The sequence below is a fragment of the Miniopterus schreibersii genome, assembly GCF_964146895.1.
Source record: "Miniopterus schreibersii genome assembly, chromosome: 3".
NCBI lineage: Eukaryota > Metazoa > Chordata > Mammalia > Chiroptera > Miniopteridae > Miniopterus > Miniopterus schreibersii.
In genome coordinates this window covers 16,089,995-16,116,734 of record NC_138103.1, presented here as the reverse complement: position 1 = coordinate 16,116,734, position 26,740 = coordinate 16,089,995, and the positions used below count along the sequence as shown (strand labels likewise).

General features: G+C 41.3%; 1 protein-coding gene across 1 annotated transcript in view; it reads left to right on the top strand.

Annotated features, from left to right (window-relative positions):
* USP7 (ubiquitin specific peptidase 7) overlaps positions 1–26,740 on the top strand; it is a 59,805-nt gene that overhangs the window by 22,838 nt on the left and 10,227 nt on the right. Inside the window, exons 2-15 of the mRNA XM_081131119.1 lie at positions 5,639–5,743; positions 11,180–11,378; positions 13,059–13,197; positions 13,838–13,926; positions 16,087–16,195; positions 17,310–17,440; positions 17,932–17,986; positions 18,976–19,056; positions 19,156–19,246; positions 21,369–21,451; positions 23,145–23,254; positions 24,205–24,361; positions 25,406–25,550; positions 25,855–25,985. Of these exons, the coding sequence (XP_080987245.1) occupies positions 5,639–5,743; positions 11,180–11,378; positions 13,059–13,197; positions 13,838–13,926; positions 16,087–16,195; positions 17,310–17,440; positions 17,932–17,986; positions 18,976–19,056; positions 19,156–19,246; positions 21,369–21,451; positions 23,145–23,254; positions 24,205–24,361; positions 25,406–25,550; positions 25,855–25,985 (1,625 nt within the window). The remainder of the gene's footprint in view (positions 1–5,638; positions 5,744–11,179; positions 11,379–13,058; positions 13,198–13,837; positions 13,927–16,086; positions 16,196–17,309; positions 17,441–17,931; positions 17,987–18,975; positions 19,057–19,155; positions 19,247–21,368; positions 21,452–23,144; positions 23,255–24,204; positions 24,362–25,405; positions 25,551–25,854; positions 25,986–26,740) is intronic.

Here is a 26,740-nt window from a genome sequence, read left to right as displayed (position 1 = left end):
TTATTGAATGTATTGGGGTGACATTGGTTAATAAAACCACACAGGTTTCAAGTGTACAATTCTCTAACACCATCATCTGTGTACTGCATTGTATGCTCGCCTCCCAAAATCAAGTCTCTCTCCATTTCTCCTCTTAATTGTGTGAGAATTTCAGATATGCTTATGTGGATGCTCCATGCTCATATTTTTCATATATAAATTTAATGTTATATTCCTTGCTTCCTAGGTTTGAGGGCTTGCTATGTTGTCTCTTTTTAAACTTTTAAGTTCTGGATTTGTTGGAAAGCTAGTGCAGTGTGTCCCCATGTTCCCCTCACCTGGTTTCCCAGTGTTAGCAACTTAAATCAACAACTAAGGAACGAGTAACAGATTTTTTTTTTTTTAACAGATTTTTAAAAGAGGTTTCAATACAATTTATTGTGTTATGGAGTTTTCCAAGAAGTAGTCTATTCTTTAAACTTTTTCTTTTTTTTTAATCCTCACACAAGGATATTTTTCCCATTTCTTCTCAGAGATAGGGGGAGAAACATTGATGAGAGAGAGATACATTAATTGGCCACCTTCCACATCCTCCCTGACCCAGGGGATCGAGCCTGCAACCTGAGGTACATGTCCTTGGCTGGAATCGAACCCGGGACCCTTCAGTCCATGGGCCGATACTCTAACCAATGAGCCAAACAGGCCAGGGAAGCAGATTTTAAAAAATAAACTCTTTATAAGAGTTTATTTGAGCTAAGTTGACAGCATATACAGGGGAGCAAGATCTCAAATGCTTCCAACCAGATCACCACCCTAAATACTTAACAAAAATAAATCAAATATTGCTTCTCTTTTTCAGATGTCAAAATCATGGCCATACAAAAGAGAACCTTTTATAAGCTAAATGTTACAATTAAGCTACATCAAGTTTGATAACTGCACATCATCTTTTGTGGTTGTGCTTTAGTGCTTTTCAAATTTCCAAACTACTTCACAATGTACAGCTTCACAATAAGAATGTATGCGTACAACCACACGCACAGTTTACATCTTGTTAAACTACACACATAGAGAACCTAACAGAGTAGTATTGTGCCCTGAAAGCCACCCCATAGAGCCAGGTACTTTGCCTTTTGAAGGTGATTATTTAAATGCTAAAATTGCTTGAATCTATTTTTGGTCCTTATTTTGTGGGGAACTTTAAAAAAAGAATGTTGAGGTATAGAGCTCCTAGAGATTCTATGTAGTCACTCTGATGTGGATGAGAGAACCCTCCCCTCCCCCAGCCCAGCAGATTCTGCTGCAGAGCCATGCAGACATGGCTGGAAACCACAGACTTGGACAAGAAGGTGACTAGAGTTCAGATTGGAGACTTAATGCTGCTTGATGGGTTTCCAGAATCAATACTGATATTTCTGAACTGTCCTTCTGAAATATATTTGGGATTGCCAATTAAGAAATGAGTACCCAGAAAGATACCAGTGTTCTAATTTACCACTATAACCTCTGTTTTATGTAATATTCTTTAAAATGGGTTCAGTGCTGGAGGATAGATGAGGAAGACCAAGAAAAGCTGGGGCAGTGGGGGCTGGGGATGGGGGGTTGACTTGGAATTCACTGTGAACTGGTAGATTTGGGATTAAGATGCGCAGTTAAAGGCTTTGCTTGACCACTTCAGGGACTGAGTTGGTAGTCTGTGTTCTGCCATTTTGCTCACTGGGCTGTGTCACTAGTTGGGAAATTCAAGTAGGACTCTGGGAGACTGAGTAGAGAGTGAATCTGAGGCATGTCGGGATCTTTGCGTACCAGGATCTTTGTGGTCCTGAAACTATCTTAGTTGGAAGACTGAAGTTTTATTGTGGTGGTTGGTTTCCCTAACCCCAGCCTTTTTGGGAGAGGTTTGAGAAATCTTTATGAAGTGACAGAAAATGCCAAAACCAACAAATTGGAATAATGTTCTTTATCTGTTAGCTCATCCAGGAGTGAGAGTCAGATGCTAAATTAGTGCTGCATCATTTCCATAGCAATTGGCCATGTTCTCTGGGTTAGTAGTTCTGTTATGACATCACAAATGAAAATCAGCAGGAAGGAAAGCTGTACATAAGTATAGGCATCCTCAGTAAAAGAGGAGGGTATAGAGGATTTGTAACTAGCAAAGGTAGTCTTTTGTGTGTTTCTAAAGTTACTTTTTAAAAAAAAGGAACTTTTGTTCTTTTTTACACAAATGTTAAAATTTTGCCTCTGATACTTATCACAAGGTTTGTTGTGAAAAGGCTTACCAATCATGAGTAATACAAATGATCTGTTATTTTTCTGGTTGTCGTGTATGTTTTGCATTGATAATTGCTTTTTTTTTTTTTACCCTGCAGACATATGGCCTATCAGAGACTTTGGTCTGTCTTTTTGAGGCATTCGATATTGTCATTGGTGTTTGCCAGGCATGTCTCCAGTCTTATTATTTGAGATCATTGTGTATCAAAAAATTAGTGGTTTTCATATGGGACATACGAGAGTTGACATATCTGGGAAAATTCCAGCTAGGCGGGACAAAATTCAGAAGTGTGATCACTATATACATATATATATACACACACACACACGTACACACACAGCGATAAATGTATATATACACCAATCTTGTACTTTTTTGATGATAAAGAAGGTAGTTTTATTTATCATTTAGAATATTTCTGGAAGCCTAGTACAGACATTTGTGGGTATCGGGTGCTTTCTGGTCAGGGATTTACTGTCTTAATTAAATTTTTAATCCTTTTGTTGAACTAACTCATTCATGAGGAGCTTTTAAAAATTGGATCTTCCGTCCCCCAAGAGCCAGACTTGAGTTGCCAACTTTCTGCAAAGGTCCCATGGTGGTTTGGAGATTCATGGGGCCTGTTGTCTTGGTTTCTCATGTCATGGTGGACCAACCTGGGACTTTGTGCCATTTCACATCCACTGGTTTTGACCACCATCTCCATGCTTATGAAAGGTGGAAAAGAGCAAATTGGTCAGGCCAGCAAAAATGTGTACCTTGCTGTGTAAAAGATGGGTTATTGCTCAGGAGAACCCTGTTCAACTGTAGAACTCTACTTGCCTTGCCTTCCAGGGTCAACTACAGAGAAATCCTATTTTCATTAACACTAGAACAGGATCTCTCATTTTATAAAATATTAGGCTTTCTTCGTTCTCCATATTGCAGTTAATTCTGCTGTTGAAAAATGGTGGTCCAGTTTATTCATTTTCCCACCCTACACAGTAAGGTGGTGTGGATGGTGATCCATAAGATCTCTTGAATTGATCTCGACTTTTATTACCATAACTTCTGGTGAAAAAGTACTCTAGCTCAAGTCACCAAAACAAACCTTGAAAGATACTTTCAGCAATAATATGAATTCATTTGGATCTCAGAATCTTCAGAATCACGGATCAGGCAAGTTATGACTTGCCACAGTTTAGACTGCTTACATTTATATAACATCTTAATTTTACAAACCATGTTTTAAAGCAGTTGTAGTGGGACAGATTTAAACCAAGGGACTAAATTGAAAGTACTGGCCATGCATCAAATTACTTTTAAGATTTATAGTACATTCACATGATGTTAGTGTGTGTATATGGTGATTACTCTTCTGTTTCTATATAACCTCTTTATAGTTTCTATGGGTCCTCTCAGTATTGGTTTATTCATATAAAGGGAAATAACAATTTATATATTATTGTTCCAACATATTCTATCTCTTTCATAACAATAGTTGCATTTATTGCTTGGTGTCTAAAAGATTTTTTTAAACATAATTTAGAGAATTTTCCATATAGGTACTTCTAAAAAAAAAACCTGCTGCATAATATTCCATTGGTGGACTTGTATGTCTTTCATAGGCCTTCTCAGAACTTTTTCCTCATAAAGTATTTTTATGGTGGTTTCATGTGGTTAATTTAGGAAGATGTGGGTGAAAGACATTTCAGTCAAAGTGCCTGGTTTCTCATTGCTTTTTGAGCACATATGTTTTAGCATTTAGAGTTTGAGCTAGTTAAGCAGTGGTAAAAGGAATTTAGCTTGCCACATTTCACTCCCCCAATTTTTCTGTCAGGGTGTGGTGGTCGAGGGACCAGTTTAAAACAATGTTTATTTTTAAAAATAGTTTTTAACACTGTTAATTAAGGGTATATGTTATTTAATAAAGCAACTTTGGGAATGGTCTGTCGAAATGTGGGTGGCAGTGCCTGTTTCTTGGCTTCCAAGGATCTTTAAGGTATGTGTGAGATACTTAAGGATAAAATAGTCCAGCTAGCGTGGCTCAGCGGCTGAGCGTAGACCCAGGATCCAGGCGTGGTTCGATTCCTGGTCAGGGCACATGCCCGGGTTGCGGGCTTAATCCCCAGTCGGGGGTGTGCAGGAGGCAGCCGATCAATGACTCTCTCATCATTGATGTTTCTGTCTCCCTCTCCCTTCCTCTCTCTGAGGTCAATAAAATTATATATATATATATATATATATATATATATATATATAAAAGAAGGATAAAATACATTTTATGATCTGGAATTATTTGAGATACGTAACCTGATAGTTTGGGGTTTTGGAGAATGTCTAGAGAGGGAAGATGAGGGTGCTATCCGTGGTGCTGAACCTGACGGCCCAGATCTGAATGCTGGAAAGGCTCTAAAATATTGGAGGCCAAGGACATACCTATGCAGATATTTTTAAAACTACATCTCCTGTTTGTAGCTGAGACTTTTTTATTTCTATCGAAGTATCTGATGCCCCAGGGAAAGCTGAGGGCACAGGCAACATGGGGACCAGCATTAGTTGTAGTGAGCTATTCTGATATGTGGAAGAAGGGAAGGATCTAAAAATGTGAAGTATGGCCTTTTGACCAGTAGAGACAGTTTAAATCCTTTCTTGCCATCATTCTCTCCCCCCCCCCTTTTAAATCATGAGCCTATGCCAGTGTAAGAAGATTGCTTTTAAATTAATTCGTGAAAATAGTGGTGAGAATGTTAGAATTACACCTTATATTTGCCAGTCATTTCTTAAAAGTTTTGAGTCCCCACTTCTGATTATATGTAAATGTTTTTCAAGCCAAATTTCAGCAAACATTTAGAATAACAAAACCTTTTTATTAGTTTCTCTATCTTTTCTGGACTCTTTATAAGTGCCAATCCTCCCAGGAACCTCCTTCCCAATTCCCTGTGCCCTCCAAAACATTGGTCCTAGTTTTGCATGGATTAATACTTGATTAATACAGTAATTTTCCAGAGACTTTGAGAATGACAATTTAATGTTTTAAGGCACTGACATGTATTCATTGTAAAAAGATCTAATGTATGTACACTCTTTTGTATATATTTAGTAAATCCTCAGCAATACTTTCTGTAAGATCTATTGGGTTTTAATGAGTAGGAAACATACTTCAAAATAAATACCATAGATTATTTTGTGGTACCTCCTTCCCAATTCAAGTGCATGTTCAAGTACATGTAGCATTTTGGAATCAGCTCAAGTTCATATTTAGTAAACATACTAGTAAATACCCTTTGGGTTAGGGCGCATTTATTATGGCACAGTTTGAACTTAGTGCATAGAAATAAAAATACCAATATATTTTTGTTAAGTTATGATGGTAAAAATCATGTAATTCCTTTGTTTTCTTTAAAGCTGGAGATACAGATGACCCACCAAGAATTACTCAAAACCCCGTTATCAATGGGAATGTAACCATGAGTGATGGGCACAACAACACAGAGGAAGACATGGAGGATGGTAAGTACATGTGGTTTGCTTACTTGCATTGGGCAGAAAACTCTGTCAGAAACACAAGTAGATGTGGTCCCTGTTTCTTCCTCAAGTACTTCGAAGTTTCTTAAAAGTAGCTATTTTTTAGGCTGTTGTATCTGAAGAAAAATTAGGCGTTGAATTGGTGTTGGGTTTCAAGATAATTTACAAATTTCAAGGTAAGTTGATTTTCCCCAGCCTAAGCGAGAAGGTTTAAATACAGAAGTTTGTAATAGATGGGTACTCAGGCCTGCAATTTTCCAGCCACTGTTAGTATTCAGAATAAGTACATTACTCTCCTTTCCTCCTTGTTTGCCACAAGATACTTCTAGACATTGTAACCTGGCTTTCCATTACATTCTTAGTGTAGCGTGTATGTCAGTTGTCTATACCCCACTCCTGTTAGGTGTGAAATCAGACTGATTTTTGGGCTTCATTCTCCCACACTAACTTTAGGTCTGAATCTTCTATGCAAAAAACATATACATATGTACATGCATGGACATTTTGTGCCTAGGGAACCGTTTGCTTTTGAGGCAGTTTCTTCTTTATAGTTTATCAGATTATGTGACCTGTACATTTGCAAGGTCAAAATCGTGAGCAGGTAGCAGCTAGTAATCACTTTATGCAGCTCCTGGAATCTTGCAGTGTAATATGAAACCATGTTCTGTCAAAAGCATGTCCATCAATCCTCATGAGGGTTGTGTCCTTCCCAGGGGTGTAACGGGGCAGTTGAAAGAAACCTCATCAGCCACGGGCTGCACCACCAGAAGGACTGCTGTTCAGACCTCCTGCCAAAAGTTCAGCCTCCATGAGAAACTGCAGCCGTAGTTGAGAGTTCTCTCACAGTGCGGTTTACCCCCTGGCAGCTGGCTGAGGCAATATCTGAGGAAGGTAAAGAGGCGTGGTCTAAACCCCGCTGCTTTGTTACCTGTGGAGTGCGCTTTCCACTCTAGACCAAGGGCAACGGTGTGGGTGTGGTCTCTTTGGTTGCTGGGCTCTTGGTTTTATTTTAGACACCGGAGATGCCAAAAGTGATTCAGAGAACGCAGTGGGAAGGCATAGCCAGGTCTGATATGCCAGGTGTGAGTTAAGGACCAATTCTAGCCACTTGTAGAGCATAGCAGTCTCAACCCAGTCTCAGCACTCTCAGTCTAGTTTTCTCAGAGCAATTTCAATCTGATATTTCCATTGGGTTTTTTATGGGGGGAGGGCTTGGGAGAAGGCACAGGTGCAGATAAAAGGGCAGGGTGCATCTCAGCCTCAGTTCTGTTGCCATTTTGGGAGGGTCATTCTTTGTTGTAGGGGGCTGTCCTATGCATTATAGGACTCCAGTGTTATACCACCCATATACCCCCAGTCGTGACAACCAGATGGCTAAACACTGCACTTGTCTCCTGGGATCTGGAATAGCCTCATTTGTGAACCACTTTTATGAGATCATAATGTATGTAAAAAATCCCTTTCCTCTTGAGGCAGTTTTACTGAATTATTAGTAGTAATGATGCTGAACCATAGAACCTAAAAGTGGAAATGTTCCTGTTGTGAACTACCAAATGAAAAAAGCATGTTGTAGGAGAAAATAGAGTGGTCTTCAATAGCACTTTCTTCCTGGTTTGGATTCTAGGTGCTTTTGAAAGGCCCAGGCGTAAGACAGTGAATAAAATTATTTCCATTTGATGGCAGAGATGCGGGTGGGAGGTGCTTCTGGCTCCAGGAGTGGAAGCCTTACTTAAAAGGGCAGCATTTTCCCAGCCGTGATGTGTATTTCCAGACCGTTTTCTGCAGAACATAAGTGTGTTGTGAGTCTAGGAAGTTTGAGGAGTGCTCTGTTAAATAAGTTTCTATATGATAGTTCTCCAAGCCGTTGGTACCCGAACATCTTTCTCTGAAAGACTCTTTTTGTTAATGATTCCCCAAGACTCTGGACTTTAGAACCCCTTCCCTGAATCTCCTTTTAACATCTCAATCTGGAAAACACTGGATTTCAGTGATCAGTGCCTTAACTGTGCAGAGAGGCTTTAGTAAGGGACCTTTCTTATACAGAGGTTAAATAGCTAATAACACAGATTGGATGAGATACAGAGCATTTGCAAATCCTGTTAACATAGAATTGTGGGCAGGTATCAGAATCATTTTCTGGTTGTGCCCACCTACTCTACTTTGATTTTAGTTTCTTACTGTTTTTCCTGAGATGACCATGAACAGTTTTAGAGCAAATACAGCGTCTGGAGATCTAGATGGATCCTATATTGAAACTGTTTGTACCCTTGAAACAACAGTAATTTCTGGGAGTTAACTAGGACTTGTAAAGACTTCTATTTGAATGAATAATTGAGGCTTGATAAAATTAGCTGCAACAGTGCCCTTTGTGAAAACTTCAGGCTAATCTTTCTGATTCAGAAAACCAAAGTGTTGTATCTTCCTCTACTTTTTCACACAACTGAACCCCAGGCTGGTACTTTGGCCTTTGACCTGGGAAGAAAAGATTGTTGTAAGAATAGGCATAGTGGTAGTTGGGGACTGTATGGGAGCTGCTGCTCTTTGGGGACAGGATGGGAAGAACGTATTTTTCTGACTGAGGATGTCTGATGACAGCAGAAACACAGCTCATGGTCCTATTATTTACAGTAGGAAGGTCCTCGGAGTGATGAGATAGGTGCTCTGTGGCATTCTGGTGGTTTAGAGTTTCTGTTTGTATGAAATACAAATACTGTAGAATGTGGGGTATCTTTCATAATCCTAGGTATACTGCTTTTAAAAACATTTTTAGTTTTGAAGTAATTATAGACACAGGAAATTGCAAAAATAGTACATAGAATCCCTAGTACCTTTCATCCAGTTTCTTGAGCAAAGACTTATATTGGCCTCTTGTAATTCCTCATAGGGGGATTTTAGACCAGCCTTACCTGCCAAAGATGGGTTTCAAGTCAGCTTCTCTATTTTGTAGACAATTTGTTTTTGACCTTTTGGTATTTAGTATAATTTTTCAGTCATTCAATTTGTATAAAGAATTCCCAGCCATAGGGTGAGCTTTCTGTTTACATGAAATCTTATGTTAAATTTCCTGATTATCATGTTTTGGAAGATAAGTCTGTTCTAAGGATGTGTGCCTTCAGTGTGAGGCAGAATCTCACATCTAGTATATAATTCAGTGAGTGTGAACTGAGTACCATGAGCCCGGGCAGCACCAGGCTTGGGGCACTGAGCCTCTGCTGGGCCTGCCATCTCGTGGACTCAGTGCCTCACTGACTTCACTGTTGTTAGGTCCTATTTAATATTTAAAGATTAATTTAGGATTTGATTAAAAGTGTGGGGTAGAAGAACAGAAAAGCAGTTATAATATGTATCAATCTTTATCTATATAAAAATCTAATCCTACAAACAGCTGAGTTGTATCTGAAAACAAAATCAGAGAATTAGAAGAGAGATGAGATCCTGCAACGTTCAACTCTTTAGGGCCCAGAAGTTAGTGTCCTGGGATGCTTTTCATTTGGTTCCTTTCAGTTCTTCAATCACTGTAATGTAGGTCAGTTTTATTGGGGTCTGTGTTTGGTGGAGTGTTAGAATGGCAATCTATAAATCAGAGTCAGGGTCATTGTGCTTAGTGTTCACAGATCCTGGATATTGAAACCCCTGTGGTCACTTTGTAAAACACCTTTGGTAAGATGAGCCACTTAACCTCAGCGAGCCACAGTTTCCTCATCTATAAAGTAGGAATTAAGTAATAGTTGCCCTTGTCTACCTTGCAGGATTTAGATGCAGCTCAAATGTGATCTGTGTGTCTATGAAAAAATGGCTACTTTTCTCCTAAGCCATTCTAGACACCATTTTCTTGAGCAAGATTCTTGCCTCTTCTGTGGACTTTTACTATCAAAGGGATTAGGGTTGCCTGCCACCAGGAGAGCCTTGAATACAGAATGCCATCACCTCTTAGACATGACTCACCCTGCTCAGCTGCTCTCCTTTCAAAGGGCTTCTGTGTAAACTGCCGAGCAGGGTTACGTGTAGGAAAAAGAATTAGGGATGAAGAAAGAGTGTTTAAAAGAAGGTAAAAATGCCAACTGTCACACATACTTTCGGTTTTCCTTTCTTTGGTAAAGAATATTACCCTCTCATGAGGACTGATGGACATGTTTTCCTAAGAACAAATTCAGTTAGTCACAAATTAAGCAGTTTGTTTACACTGAGTAGTCTGCATCCTGAGCACTCAGCTGTCTTGGTGCAGCTTGGAGACTGAAGGATAAAGGAAGGGAGTGTGCCCTTAACCCGCTCTTCTCCCCTGAAGCCTCCAGGCTCATTGGGTACCTCAGGAGCCTGGGGAACAGGATGTCACAGTAGTGCCTGATTCTTAAAAAACCTTCCGGGCTCCTCCTATTCCTAGACCAATTGTGGCTCTTCACACTGTGGCCCTTGGTCCCCTTCCTGGCTGTGAATCTTTCCCAGTCTGCAAGGAGATAGGTACAGAAAGTGAGAGAAAGCATTTAGAAACGTACCTTGCTGTGGCAGTTTTAGGATGTTTTGCTATGAAGTGCTGGCAGGGACAGATCGGCGGGTGGCCTTGGGAGAACCACTCCTTCACACAAGGAGCCTGAGAACCATCAATATGGACACCGCTGGGTTTGTCAAAGCTAATCTGGGCCCATCTTGCTTGTAAATGAACAGCCACCATCAGTAAAAGGTTGCATTCTAAAGTGTGTGACGCTAGTTGACCGTCTGAGGCACCATATCAACACCTTGCTTTTTACTGGAGAAAATCCTAATTCCTTAAATTGGCCTTCACTCTCAAGTAATAAAGAATACCAGTATCTTTCTGCCTTTTGAAAGTTATTCTTCCTAGGGAGTCCAGGCTGATGTTTCACAAAAATTGTGAACTAACAAAAGTTTACCTTTAATTTTAGGCTAACTTTTTAGCAGTCGTCTCTAAACAGTGCTGGGCTTCCTTGGGAGTGTTGGCTTCCCACTTCCTCCAAAGGCCGCCTGTGTTCGCAAGCTCAGTGCCCCCTTCATTTCCCCTCTCCAGCTCAGCTCAGGTCTCAAGCCTTTGCCTTTTCCTTCACAACCCCTGTCCTTGGCAGGCGTTACATTTCATCCCCTCACTCGAAAGCCCCTCCATGTGCTAAGGCTTCTGTGAGAATTAAGAGAGAGTAGAATAGCTGTTCTTATCACACTGGACTCTTATATCCAGGAGGGAAGGCAGGTGTGTGTTGCTAGCCTTCTGAGTTTGGGGTTTAATTCACAGAAACTGTATGTCATTGTGCTGTTTTAGGTCATTAGTCAATTGGACTGATACTGTCATTTTTCCAGAGAGCTAGGTTTCAGCAGCTAGGTTGCGGTTGTATAGAATAGTTTATTCTGTTTGTTGGTGTTTTCAGGGCTCTTTTACAGTGCGCGGGCTCTGATTGACAACGTGTTTTCTTGCAGACACGAGTTGGCGCTCCGAGGCAACCTTTCAGTTCACTGTCGAGCGCTTCAGCAGACTGAGTGAGTCGGTCCTTAGCCCTCCGTGTTTTGTGCGAAATCTGCCATGGAAGATTATGGTGATGCCACGCTTTTATCCAGACAGACCACACCAAAAAAGCGTAGGATTCTTTCTCCAGTGCAATGCTGAATCTGATTCCACGTAAGACAGTTTAAATGATGCAATTACAAATCCACAGATAGTTATAATACATTGGAAGTCAAATTTGATTGGCTGAATTCTTTTTGAATTTTGAAATTTGGGGGGAATTTCCTTGCTACCTCTACATAGTCCTCTGATTTTAAATTAGATTAAATACATGTCCCTCTTTAAAACTCACCGGTAGGTATTATATCCAAACTAGAAAACATATATTTTCTTCTTGCAAATAAAAACCTAAAGTTTGTATGAACATAGAACCAGGGCCCAGTGGATTAGCTGACTACTGGTTACCAGGCTTAATTCTTTTTCACCAGTAACTCTCCAAGTTGAAAATTGTAGTTAAGGAAAATTCATTAGGATGACATCCTTCTCATTGTGTGTTAATTCCTGTGGGTTATTCAGAAAATTGAAATTAAAACATTCAAGGGTTTTATAACATGAACCTATCTGGCTTATTCTAGAAATTGTTTTTTATGCATGTAATTTCTAAAAAGAGGTATATTATAAAATGACCTTAGAATTAAGAAGTGTCTTGGTGGTCTCTCTATTCAGATGAAGCCGAAGATTAAAGACTTCACATTTTCTGCCTATTTCCAGAAAGTCTGACTACTCTTCTCCCCTTTCGTTAAGAACTGTCACTGTTCAGCGTTTATCAGATCCCCTAGTTAACACTAATCCCCTAGATTCCAGATCACTTCATCACCAAGCTGCTTCTTTGGACCACATCTGCCCAGTCTCGGTGTCACCCCCGAGGGCACTGGCTCTAGCTGTTCTGCCAAAGCTCCAGAGAACACAGCTCATTGTATTTTTCATTTTACTTGAATCTTAAGAAGTGCCAACCCCATTTTATGTGATCTGATCTGATGAGTATTGGGCTAGACTCTAGTCTTACAGCTTTAGCCTGACAGAATTTTGTAAGCACAGCGAGCTGTCCATCTGGTATAAGGATCCTGAGCAAGTAGGAGTGTCGTCCCGACAGCACTGCTTTCCTAGGTGTCAGTGAGTTTGCAGCCCGTTCAAAGTGCAGTCATAACATAAGGTTTGCAGAGCTTTCACTCTAAATCTAATGGTGGACTTGTAAAGTGGCGTTTCTTTTTTAGTTTTTAAACATTGATCCATTGACCCTTTGTGTTCTGCCCCAAACATGACTGATGGCATCTATGGTCATGTCTCTTGGTTGTGATTTGGTGCCCATGCTTAAGGTTTCTCAGGAGCTCTGGGCATAGTTGCTCTTGAGAACTTGACAGCACAGGATCTGTGAGCTACCCAGGGGTAGGAGTGATGCTTTGTAGTGACACCTTTATTAGTAGAACCTTTTTTTCTATTCTTTTCAGGTAATAGAACTATAACCTGATCCAAAAGCTATAATCTCTTATAAAATCTAAACATGTTTTATAGATACCAATAATCTTGACTTAAACTTTTGAAAAATTAAAAAATAAATAAAACCATGAGTTAATAAATCAGTACTTAGGGGTACCCCCAAAACCATGAGTTAATAAATCAGTACTTAGGGGTACCCCCAAACCCTTTTAGCTTTTTTATCTAAGAGAAATATTTCCTTCCTATTCCCTCCAAAAGGGAAAATAAATATGCGAATTTTTATGTGCTGTGTTTTTAAAAATGTATAAACATCAACAAAATATGTCACCTAAGCCTTAGATTGTTTTCTTTAAACAGGTCGTGGTCTTGTCATGCACAAGCAGTGCTGAAGATAATAAATTACAGAGATGACGAGAAGTCATTCAGTCGTCGTATTAGTCATTTGTTCTTCCATAAAGAAAATGATTGGGGATTTTCCAATTTTATGGCCTGGAGTGTAAGTAACAGTGGATTTAGCCTGAATAATCTGAGCATTATTCTGTGTTCCCCTAAATCTTTCATTGTTCAAAGCCTTCTATTTATTTTAGAATAAGTTGGACAGGTATCTATATGTGGTTTTGTTATTTGTGTTTTCCTGTTTTAGCAGTCAACAGGACTCAAGTCTCAATATTTTGTCAAACATCATAAGCTAGTTTAGTAGCTTTCCTGATAGGTAAATTTCCTTTAAAAGAAATAATACCAGTTGGGGTCCTTCCCTGAGTCACACATAGTATGAGGTGGTTTCATGTACTTCATTAATTCTCAAGTCAGTTCGTTTTGGCTGCCTTTTGCAGAGCTGGAGACATTCTTCTAGCATGTGTTCTCTGGAATCTCCCAGCCCTGCTCTGATAAGCAGACACTGATCCCTCAATTTCCATGCTATGATGTGCACCCCCAATGCCTCTGGGATGCTTCCTTTTGTTCAGAGAACACTGTTTAAAACCAAAACATTACAAAACTTAAAAGCATAATTTGGGTGTTTGAAAAACTGGTATTTTGATCTGTTAAGTACAGGACACTAGGGTAATTATCTCTTTGGAATGAAGTAGGCATATGTGTGATCTTATGCAAGTTGGACATTTTAATTTTTTTTATAGGAAGTGACTGATCCCGAGAAAGGATTTATAGATGATGACAAAGTGACTTTTGAAGTCTTTGTACAGGCGGATGCTCCCCATGGAGTTGCGTAAGTTTTTCTTTAACTGGGTGCTGTTAAGAAGTGTTTTGTGCTGTAGTGAGGGCAGAGTTTGCATTACTGTCAGAGATGCATGTATTCCACAGATAAGCACTCTGTGCTTGCCCCCTGGCACACACGGAACACAGACAAGTATACCAGCTTCACATTCACTGCTTGCTTTTAGCCGTTGTAAGTAGTTTCCTTATGCCAAACCCTGCTGTGCACTAGGAATATAAAATTATAGGGCCAACACGATAGCCTTGGGTTTCTGTCCTCAAAGAACATACAGGCTGGTCAGGTAAAGGAGTAAGACCAGTCTGTAAAATAACTACAGCAGGAGCTGCTCTGTTTTTATTTTGAAGAGGTCAGGGATGAACAGATCAGGGAGCATTCAGTGCATGCTGATGGGGGTGTGCCACTGAGCTGTGAAGCAGTGGGTATGGTACCATAGAGCTTAGAGAAGGGCCTGGGAGGAGATGCTTCTTCTCTCACTCGGTCCAGGATGGTCTGTGTGCAAGAGGAAGTTTTGGCCTTAAAGAGTGTGTTATTGGTTGATAAGGAGGGACTGTGGAATTGGGGGTAGGGAGAGCAGCGTGAGTACAGATACCAGCAGGAAAGTTTGGGTTTGGGCAGAATATCAGGAAAGTGTGAAGTGTGGAACTGAAGGTGAGATGGTGAGTTGGGATCAGGTTGTAGAAGACCAACACACTTGGAGGGCCCAAAGCGACAACAGTCACATTCTGTCTACGAAGAAGTGACAGATACCAGTCTCTTACTTTGCAATAATTTTTTTCCACAAGGCCCTACTCTCAGGCAAGAGCTCATCATCGGCTTGACCCTGACAGAATGGGGCAGAGAGCAGTGGGGTGGCCATGAAGGAGCTGTGACTTAGTCCAGGTCCTGGCTAACATGGCCTGGGAGTGGCACTGGGAATTTTTTTTTTAAAAAGCAAATAACATATATTAGTTTTATGTTAATTGGACTGATACAGGAAGAATCACTCTTTTCTTGAGTGCCTTTTTAAAACATATACTTACATTGTATTCTGATATCAGAAGTGGGGGCTGAAACAAGGTATTTTCTAATCAAATTTTTTTGCCTTGCCCCCCAACCCCCATTTAAAAACACTATTCCCTACTTGTCATAAAAAGTAAATTCGGTTTTTCTGCTTTACAAATCAAAGCAGATTTATTGGTTTAGCCAAATTTGTCAAAACTCATTCAACCATTATTACTTAAATCTTTATGATTATAGTTCTTAAAATAACCATCTATAATTCAGGATTCTTGCAATTAAAAAAAATTATTTTTACATTCGTGCCAATTTTAACTGGGCCATTTGACACACCTGAGTGTGTTTGCATGGCCATGGACTAACCCCTGGAATCAGAGTACTGGTGACATTTGACTTCACAATAAATGTCTCCTCTGGGGTTGGTCACTTAGTGGTGATCACGTTTGTTTGTCTTTGCATTATATATATACAGACGGAGATGGAGGTTGGGGGATTGTCCTGCTTTCAGGTGGCTTCTCTTCAGCTTCCTGTTATAGGGGGCGGGCAGTGGAGACAGTGTATTAATTGAGAAAAATCTACCTTTTCTTCAACTACCAAAATAAAAGACTAAAGAAAAAAAGCTCTAGATGTTTAAAAGTGTGCATTAAAACTTGCCAATATACATGCTTGTCTTTTTCCTGTGTATGTGACTACAGAAAAGAGGGGTCTCAGCTGTTTGCATTTCTTGCTGACTACATGTGACCTACTGTGTATGTAATAGAACTGCACTGGGGGTCCATTTGATATAAGTGTAGAGAATTGAATTCATATCTGAATGTTGATCTTGGTAAATGATGGGGATGCTACTGTCAGCAGACAGCATTTGAAGCTGCTTCTCAAGGGCTGGGGTTGAATAAGCACTGGTCCATGCACTTGGGCAGACAGAGGGGAGCAGTGTGATAAGAACTGTTGGCCTTGGTGTCCTTAGTGCCATGGCCTGGCGATGAATTACTAACTTGGAGGAGTGCTCAGCCTTCATTCCTGTGACTGGATGGTGGGAAATAGCAGTGAAATGTTGGCCACCATGTTGACATTTAGTCGAATTGCTCCACACACGTTGCAGAAGCTAGGAGGTGTCCTGTGCAGTTTTCCCTCAACCTCAAACTGATCTTGTAGGTGGGATTCAAAGAAGCACACGGGCTATGTCGGTTTAAAGAATCAGGGAGCGACTTGTTACATGAACAGCCTGCTGCAGACTTTATTTTTCACAAATCAACTACGAAAGGTAAATGGATGGCATTTCTCTCCTCCACCTTCCACCCGCCCTTTTCTCTCAGGTGTTAAGGGACAAGCAAAGTTCTCTCGCCAAACTTGGCCTTGTCTTCTCCCCGTACCACAGTGCTATCTGCCTCCAGAGGCGCCCTTGTTCTGTTCTTGTGCACAGCTTTATTCCTCATGGGGTGATCAAAGGTTCACTACAGCTAACAGTCCTAACTCTGCACTACAAATAATACGGTTTGTTTTAAATGTGAAAGCCATTAGCAACATTTGAAAAGTTTTAGATCAAAAATTGATCAATTAGCCCAGCCGGGGCGTGGCTCAGTGGTTGAGCACTGACCCAGGATCCAGGCGATCGGGGTTCGATTCCCGGTCAGGGCACAGGCCCAGGTTGCAGGCTCGATCCCCAGTCAGGGGCGTGCAGGAGGCAGCCAATCAATGACTCTCATCACTGATGTTTCTCTCTCTCTCTCTCTCTCTCCCTCTCCTTTCCTCTCTCTGAAATCAATAAAGATTAAAAAAAAAAAAATTGATCAATTAGACAACTACTGGCTGTGAAATCTTTTTCACCTACTATAGATAAAACATTTTTTTGGTAAGAATAGGTAAGCCAAGACGGATCTCCCTTGAATCTAATGCAGGAGAGAGTCATTTCTTCCTTAAGGATGTTGTGAGCGGCATGGAGCAGTGGGGCAGCTTGGACTCCTGGTTTGGGGGCACCACTGGCTGCTCTGCTGGCTGTCCCTTTATGTTTGCACTGTTCCTCTAGTTAGTTACCACAGTAGGCTTTTATCCTGGGGATAGCTGAATGCGGATAATTTCTGTAGCATTTGTTCCATCAAGTCTTTTGTTTACAAGTAATGCTAAGTTTAAAAATGTTGCTCCGAGAAGTATGAAATAAATGTGGTTCTCTTTGGATGATGAGTTCTGTAGGTAATTTAAAAAATATGTTTTTTTGCCTTGTATTTTAGATTGTCTCTAAAGATGTTCATGATTTAAAAAACAACAAACTTTCTGGCCTATTTAGGGAATAAGTGAAAGCCTTAAACTACCTTAGACACTGTGATATTAGAAATGATACTTTCACATCAAATTTCATTTTTATTTCTTAATTCTTTTAGGCCGTGTACATGATGCCAACAGAGGGTGACGATTCATCCAAAAGTGTCCCTTTAGCATTGCAGAGGGTGTTCTATGAACTACAGCACAGCGATAAGCCCGTAGGAACAAAAAAGCTAACCAAGTCATTCGGGTACGTGCTGGAAATCTGCCTTCCCATTCTGCTGCTTTCCTTAAGGATGAATGAGTATAAGAAGAATTGCGAGCATAGTGTAGGCTTTTAATCATGTCAGTGTTTTTATCATTGCATTTTATTTGACCCCTTTGGAAATAATGGCTTAGTTTTAGAACTTTGCTTGATGTTTAATTCACCACATAAAAGCTTTACCTGTCAAGAAAAGGACACATATAGTCATATAGTCTTTAAACGAATGTATATTTCCTTGCAAACATGACCTCCCCTTGCAGTAAGTTGTTTAGAGCAAGATAAAGTTGTGAACATTTGGGTGTCCTGATAAAACTCAGTTTATGTTTGAATTATAACCCCCAAATAATCTTCTCAGAAAAGGAATTTAAGATAATGGCCGATTATACAGTTTAGTTTTTTAGTCTAAGCTGCTTGTTAATTTACTCTTACTTGAGATTTTGAAGTTGCAATATAAACATTCATTTTATCTTTCCAAGGTGGGAAACTTTAGATAGCTTCATGCAACATGATGTTCAAGAGCTATGTCGAGTGGTAAGTTTGAAGCTATAATTGTATACTGCTGACATCTAAAATTTTGAAGCACTGTCAGAAGTTGTTACCAAGTAAAACCTCAGACCTACTTCACGTCACTGTAATTCAGACACACCCATCTTTGTTCAGGACCAAAACTAGGATAGAATGAAATAGCAGAATCTGTCTAGTTTAAAAGCCAGAAAGGATTAAAAGAAATTATTTGAGAGGGAAGTATGAGGGGAAACTTGAATTTAAATAGTGGTTGGTAGTATATGCTTAATGTGTTAAACTAGAATATCTGCTTGAGTTGTTATTAAAAGAAATCACAGTTGGGCTTCAGTAGCTCTCCTGACTACCCTGCCTCACTTTAGAAGAGTGATTCTGTTACTGCCCTGCAGCATCCAGACCCTTCCTTTGCACAGAAATTCTGGTTGAGGCAGACCTCTGTGTGGGCGATTCTCCCCCAAACCAGCTTTAGTAGCTAGCAAATTCCCATTCTTCCAGTTGTGATGAAAGACACACAAACACACACACATGAAATGGCTATTCAAGGTGATTGGCTGGGCAAGGTGTGTTTTCTTTTTTGCAGCACTAGCTGGATTGAATCCAGTTCATTAAATATCCATGGACAAACCAGTCAATCCTGTTGACAGGCTCAACCTCATTAATCTCTTGGTGTGGACCAATACGAGTTAAGTTTAGTGCTCAATTTACATGCTTTTCCACAGAGGTAAAATGAATATAAAAATGCTTCTAAAGGTGCTACAGATTACTAATTCATTCCGAAAGCTGTATAGAGGGTTAATCTCAACTGTTGCATGTAGATATTTTTGTAAATATCCAACCAAGGAAGAAGGTTGTGTATGTTTTTGATAATTGCATGCCAAAGGTCATAATATTTATAGTCTAGAATTTCTTTGACCATTGAAATTTCCCAGTCAAATTGCAAATTACTGTATATTAATTAAGCAAAACATTTTCTCAAAAGCCAAAACCTTCTCTTCCAGTTGCTTGATAACGTGGAGAATAAGATGAAAGGCACGTGTGTGGAAGGCACCATACCTAAATTATTCAGAGGCAAGATGGTGGTACGTGGTTATTGCTCTGAGAGACTGATTTTAAAAGATTTTAAAATGCTAGCTGTTTTCTGATTAGTAACACTTGCACCATTTCCCCCTTGTTTGTAGTCCTATATCCAGTGTAAAGAGGTGGACTATCGATCTGATAGAAGAGAAGATTATTATGACATCCAGCTGAGCATAAAAGGAAAGAAGAACAGTAAGTTCTGTGCATGCAGTGGCCTGCTGACCTGATCATTTCTGTTGTGGCTGAATGCTTCACTTACCAAGTGCTTGTTACTGAGCCAAAGCATAGACAGCAAACTGCCCAAACGAGGGCACAGCTCCCTGAGTGAGCACTCACACTGAGCCCCGCCCGGCCCTTCCCAGTCCCTGCCTCCTCAGAGGAAACCACTACCTGGGTTTCTAACATCCTATTATAGGTTATATTTGCGTGTTGTGAATATTTATGTAGTATGTAGTGCTTTTCTCACTTACTTTGCTCAGCATTATTTCGGTGCAGTTCACCTGTGTTGTGAGTAGCAATAATTTGGTCATTTTCATTGACTTATAGATTCCACTTTGAAACTATGGTATGAGTTTTGAAACCACCTTTTCTTGATAGACGTCTGGGTTGTTTTCAGTTTGAGGCTGTTAGGCATAAGCTCCTTGACCAGGCTTATTTCTGTCTCTGGTGCGCATATATATTTTCATTTATGGTGAGTGGGACTGCTGGCTCACAGGGTACATATATGTCCACCTTAATAGATAAAGCCAGCAAGTTTCCCAAGTCGATTTATCAGTTTCACTCTCCCCTACCAGCAATGTGTGAGAGCTGTCAGTTATCAGACTGTGAACATTTTGGTGGGAGTATGGTGCTATCTTGGGTTTTAATTCACATTAAAGATCATGAAGTGCTCACCTTTTCCAATACTTTTTGGCAGTTTGGTTATCTTTCCAAACATAATGGAAGTCAGTTAATAATAGCTTAATGTCGTTGTCTGTAAGTTCTGCCACCTATGGGGTTTCTGTTGAGTCACCTTTGTCTTCATCATGGCTGCATTTTCCAGCGTTGTGGTATGTCTGGCAAGCTTTCAGTGGATGCCAGCCTTGTGATTTTCATTTTGCTGGAGGTTGAATATGCTTATTAACCTTTATTCTGGGACACAGTTAACTTACTTGGCAATATTTGTTTTAATTATTTTAAAACACTGTGTGAGGTTTTTAGTTCAGAGCTAATTTGTCCCCACAACTAAGGCTACACCTTTCTGAGTTTTCAGCCTGAAGTCTTTGCTCTTTGTTTTTGTTTGTGTTTTTTTTTAATATATCTTTATTGATTTCAGAGAGAGGAAAGGAGAGGGAGAGAGAAAGATAGAAACATCAATGATGAGAAAGTCATTGATCGATCCCACAACCTGGGCATGTGCCCTGACTGGGAATCGAACCCCAATCGCCTGGATCCCAGGTCGACGCTCAGCCACTGAGCCACGCTCGGCCAGGCGTCTTTGCTCTTTGTGTCCTAAGAATACCTGTCCTGAAAGTCATAAGATATTCTCTTATCTGTTATTGTTTTATTTTTTCTATTTATCTACAACCCACTTGGAATAGTTCTTTTTGTGTGTGGTAGGATGTTAAGATTGATTTTCACCCCCAACCCCTCCCTCCATATGGGTATCAAGTGGTCCCATCGCATTTTCTCCATTGCTCTGTGGTGCAGTTTAATTGACATAAGATATTTAAAGTGCACGTCATATTTGACCTACATATACTTGTAATACATCCATCACCTCACATATTTCGCTTCTGTATTTATTTGTTTCTTTTGCAGAGTACATTTAAATTCTACTCCCAGCAAATTTCAATTGTTCAATATGGTTTTAACAACTCCAGGCACCATGTTTTACACTAGGTCCTCAGACCTCATCTGTGTTACTGCTGAATGTCCATACCCTTTTACTACCCTCTCCTTACTTCCCTCACCACCCAGCCTCCCGACCCAAGTCCTTCTTCCTTTCTACACTGTCTTAATAATTGTAGCTTTATAATAAGTGTTTTGGTCACAATTTGTTACTTGATTTTGTTAAAGTCCTAGACTATTGACTCCATGTTATCCTTTGTCAGACCCTTAGGACACGTCCCTATCCTAGAGTTTACGCCTTTGCTGGGTTAGTGAAGGTGGGCATGGCCTGTCTAACTGGCCTCTGCCGGGGGCTGAGACTTACTGCTCACAGCCAGTTAGTTACATTCCCTCCTCTGGCATTCCTCAATGTGCTGAGTTGGCCTTATTGTAAGCAAAGCTTTACTGATAACTTTGGCTGACTTTTCTTTCTCTCTCTTTAAAGTATTTGAATCATTTGTGGATTATGTGGCAGTAGAACAACTAGACGGTGACAACAAGTATGATGCCGGAGAGCACGGCTTGCAGGTAACTTGGAAATTTTGTACTACTCTCCTGGTGTAGCTTTTCACTGTCTTCTCAAATCTTTTGGTTAATTGTGAGCTAACAATTTACTCATATCTTTCTATATGCTGCTGGTATTTAGAACTCAAAAGGATTTCATTTCTTAGTCTGGACCCCTCCAGGGTCTGTATTGTAACCTCAACCATGACTCATTGGTCAACTGACTTACAGCTTTTTAAACCATCCTGTGTTTACTGAGCCTACTGATATATAATTCATGGTACTAATGTACCTTTTTGCAGTGGCCACAGACCTGCTCTTTTTCTGCTTAGGCCGCTCAGGACACCAAGTTGTAAATTAGAAAGTCACTTTGCGAACATGCATCTGGATGTGCTAGGAGATACTTTCATTAACTCTGGAGAATTACCCTTATCCACACTGGATATTTGGGGCCTGGGTGAGCAATACATATTTCAGAATCATAGTCTCAGTGGGCAGTGGTGGAAAAACAGAATTTTTTTATTATTATTCCAGGTAGTATTGAAACTATGCCATTCCTTTGTGTGGTAGTAGGTTCCTGGATTTGTGTTTTTCCTTCTAGATATCCTGTCTCCCCCCCCCCCCCAACCCTGTGCTTTTAGACACACTAGTGCACATCATAGAACATTGCCAAGTAGGTTTGCCTTGGCACAGCCTCCAGTTCCTTTAGGTGGACATTCTCTAGCAGTTGTTGGAAAAAGTTTTGCGGTGCAGAAGGGAGGTATGGGTTGGAGATAAACCTGATATGAGGGTCACCGATGGCCTGGTAGTGGCTGAGTTTGGCAAAGGCTTGTTTTATTGAGGGGAAAAGAGTTGTCTGAGCCCGACCGGGGGTGACTCAGCAGTTGAGCATTGACCTAGGATCCAGGAGATCCCCAGTCGGGCGTGCAGGAGGCCGCCAATCAGTGACGATTGTCCCATCATTGATATTTCTGTCTCTCTCTTCCTCTCCCTCCCTCTCTGAAATCAATAAAGATATATTTAAAAAAAAAAAAAAGTTCGTTGAGTTGGAGCAGAGATGGAGAAGAGGGGCGAGAGCTGTGGAGTCACAGGTCCCTGAAGAAGCCAAGTTTGGGAGTTGGGGGTGTCATGTAGCACAGGCAGTAACGGGAAAGGCCGTGCTGATACTGACTCAGGACATTCTGTAGAAGAGGCCTAAACAGTAAGCACTGGGTTGTGCTCCACAATGCACGTTCTCAAGTAAACATCATAAAAGTCCAGGGAAGGAAGGCGGTCACCAAGAGTGCCCCCGACCATAACTCTGCTCGTCTGTACTTCTGTCCAGGCAGTCATGGCACACCCGAGCTTACATAACTGTAGTTGATCTTCCGCTTTCCCACTTAGTGGTTTTCCTGTGTTCCTTCTTACGTTTCAGGGTTTAACGAACCATATAATATGTCTGAAAGGGACCAAACCTTAATTTACCTAACTGTTTCCCTATTGCTGGATATCAAGATAGAATATAATTCCAAGTAAGGGAAGCTCTCACACAAGCATGATTTTCATAGTAATAAATATAGGCCTAAACATTTTAGAAGTGCCCCAGATAGATACCTAAGCTCGCATCTCGCCTCCTGAAGTCCCCAACGTGTTCCAATCTTGCTGAAACGCTGTTGCTTTCATTGCTTCAGGAAATAAATAGCGCTGAACTGAATTTGCATTTCTATTCAATGTTCAGGAGGCAGAGAAAGGTGTGAAATTCCTAACATTGCCACCAGTGTTACATCTACAACTGATGAGATTTATGTATGACCCTCAGACGGACCAAAACATCAAGATCAATGACAGGTAATCTAAGTGGGGTGTGAAGGTTACGATTTAATCACCACCAGGTTTTTAGGGGGTTAATCTCAGTGCTTTGTTTAGTCTGTATATGTATTTTCTGTCTCACCTCTGATTTATTTAGGTTTCCCATTTACCTGGGTGTAATTTTAAAGGAATATTTTTACTTAAATTTGGGCTACTCCTTAAGAGGGAGCCCTAGCCACTCTGCACAGTGACAGGTTGGAGTCTGTGAGGAGTCCTTCCTGCTCCACAGACTGCAGTCACCAGAATGCAGATGCCACCTCAGAATTGGAATTCAATAGTATTGTATTTGTTTAAACTGGATTCTCCAATATTCTGTAATATCTCAGTTGGTGTTGACTTGTAGAATGTGGTTATTGTCAGGAATGCTGAATTAGGTGTGCATGTGCCTCTTTACAGGTGTTTTCTAGATTATTAAAATACAAACTACAAGATGACACTATATACTACTATATCTGGTTTAGAATACAGAATTTTTTCCTGGTTAGTTTAAGCACCAGCTTTGTACAGGACAGAGGTTGGTCAGACACCCTTCCTTCACACTTGAGGGGAAAACAACCCAGTCAGATTACCTGCCACCAGCTGGGTCTTGGCTCCTTGGCTCATCCTTGTGTACATTTATCACTAGACTGACTGTTGTCTCATACCCTTGAATTTAACACTGTTAGGTACCTCGGTGCTTCATCGGCATTTTCTTCATGTCTAGCTTCAAATTTTGCACTGATGTATGAACAGTTAATTTGTTAATTTGTTCTTATGAGTAAGAGCTTTGTCTGAAGCAGTTCATAGGGCCTTCCACGTCAGAGTCGTACTTCCCTTTCCAGATAAAGATGAGCCAGTAAATTAGGTCTAGCAAGAAATAAAGCCTAAAGGTGAAATACTTTATGTGTAAATGAAACCTGGATTTCTTTAAAAAATGTTTTTTTTAATAGGTTTGAATTCCCCGAACAGTTACCGCTTGATGAATTTTTGCAAAAAACAGATCCTAAGGACCCTGCAAATTATATTCTTCATGCAGTCCTGGTTCATAGTGGAGATAATCATGGTGGACATTATGTGGTGTATCTAAACCCTAAAGGGGATGGTAAAGTAAGTGCTGGGTGGGGGGGTGGAGTTGAATGTAATTGCCTGTGGGGGATTTACAGTGATGCTCAGCCCAGCCTTTCCCTGGTCCTTCCTGATGGCCTTGTTAGCAAGGGATTCCTTCCTGGCCTCTGATTTATCTGTATGTTCTGATGTGTATTAATCGCTGATGCTCTAAAGGTGAATAGTAAATTAGTGATCACACTTTATGTATGTGTGTGTCTGTTAGTATTGAATGTTGGACCTCTCAGAATCCCTGTACATCTAGGGAAAATAAGGCACTTATTTCCCACTTCAGAATAAGCGCAGATCATTCGCTGGGGCTGAGGCAGGGGAGGCAGCATTGGTTGCATGGTAGTCCGCGTGCCACCTTGTGCACACTGTGTGATGCTCCATCTTTTCCTGGTTTGCGTGGATCTCATCACATAATCTTCCCCAAGGGAAGCAGATGAGGGTCTCAGGGTCCTCATCCAGCAGCATAGGGCCAATGAGGAACCCAGCAAAGGTGGAGCCTGCCTACCTCATGCTGAGGGAACCCCACAGCAGTGGGCCTGTAGTTAGCTTTAACTATGAGGTTGAGTACCATTTAAAATACCCCAATCCACAATGAAGAGATTGGAAGCTAACTATGTGCAAGCCCTGACTTTTTAGTCAGGCCCTTACTTGCTGTGATAATATGTCATGAGATACAGGATAAAACGTCCCATTTAATTTATTAACCACACCATAAAACTACAATTTTACTAGCCGAGTTAGGTGTACTCTGTATGGCTTTCTCAGTTCTGTGGAGGGTTGTAGTGTCAGTAAATTGGACCTAGGTTGAAAGTGGGCTGAGTACGTTACAGGAATTGCCAATGGGTGAATATTAGCAATCCCCAGAATATGGAGCGTGGAAAGCGGAGGGACTGTTGAGTCTTCTTAGAGGGAAGGCTGAGGCAGTGCAGCCCAGCACAGCATCAGAGGATCTGTTCTAGGAAAACACTGCCTGAGAATTTGTGTGCTTCGCAAAGCGCTTTCTCTCTGCTGATGTCTTCTGGCTCTCCTGTCCAGTGGTGTAAATTTGATGACGACGTGGTGTCAAGGTGTACGAAAGAAGAAGCCATTGAGCACAATTATGGGGGCCACGACGACGACCTCTCCGTCCGGCACTGCACAAACGCGTACATGTTGGTTTACATCAGGGAATCCAAGCTGAGTGAGTAGAGCTGGTCTGCTGTGCTCTGCGCTGTGGGGAGCTCTGCGGTTCTACCATCAGTCCCTGCGGTGGTGTTCAGGCCACGTTACGGTGGACCTTAGCTGTGTCTCCTGTCCAAACACGGGCTCCCATTCTGCCCTGTGCACAGCATCTGGAAGCAGGGCGGGAGGACTTGTGGGCTTTGATGCGGGCTCCTGGCACCATGTGGTTTCACTTGACTAGACTCCTGTAGTAGTAATGCCGTAAAATTGGGGCCTTCCGAGGAGGGGAAGGCGGAACCTGAGTGGAGGCATTTGTCCTGCAGGCGAGGTGCTGCAGGCTGTCACCGACCATGACATCCCGCAGCAGCTGGTGGAGCGGCTGCAGGAGGAGAAGAGGATCGAGGCCCAGAAGCGGAAGGAGCGGCAGGAGGCGCACCTCTACATGCAAGTGCAGGTCAGTCCCCCGCCCGCCCAGCTGGCGGAGCCCGGGCTTCCTGCTGCCGGGTCGGGGGCTGCTCTCTGCAGCCTCTTGGGTGTGTTTACCTGAGTGACTACATAGGCCAGGCTCCTGACCGTTTGGAATATACACTGCAGTCCAGGGTAAAGACTTAGATGTGAGAAGTACTCAGGCTACCACAGAGCAGCAGTACATCAGAGTATTTATGGAAAGTGCAGAGGGGTCAGCGGGGTGGAGGCCTCAGTGGAAGGGTGTGTAAAAAGGGAGGGCTCCCTCTGGGAGAGGGAGCGCAGCCCAGAGGGGGTGTGGAGGTGGCACACCAGGCCGTGGGAAAGCCTGATCACCATGTAGGTGGATTTCTAGCTAATGCTTATAGATCAGTTAAGAATGGCTGCATGAAAATGTAGGTTTTTGTCTTTTCTAAATACATACCTTGATTGAGTTCTTCACCGTTTTGAGACTTTTCTCCTCGGGTCTTCTGAAGAAGGTTCATGGAAGCCACACTAGTTGTTCTAGTTTTACTACTTGAACTGTTTTTACCCTTGTCTGAGGATATGCTTATTGATTTGAGAGAGAGGAAGGTGGAATGGGGAGGAGACAGACAGATGGGCAGACATCGGTTGAGAGAAATATCGATGTGAAAGAGAAGCAGCGATCTGTTGCCTCTAATATGTGCACCAACCAGGGACAGAGCTCGAAACCTGGGCATGTGCCCTGCCCGGGAATTGAACCTGGGACCTTTCGGTGTATGG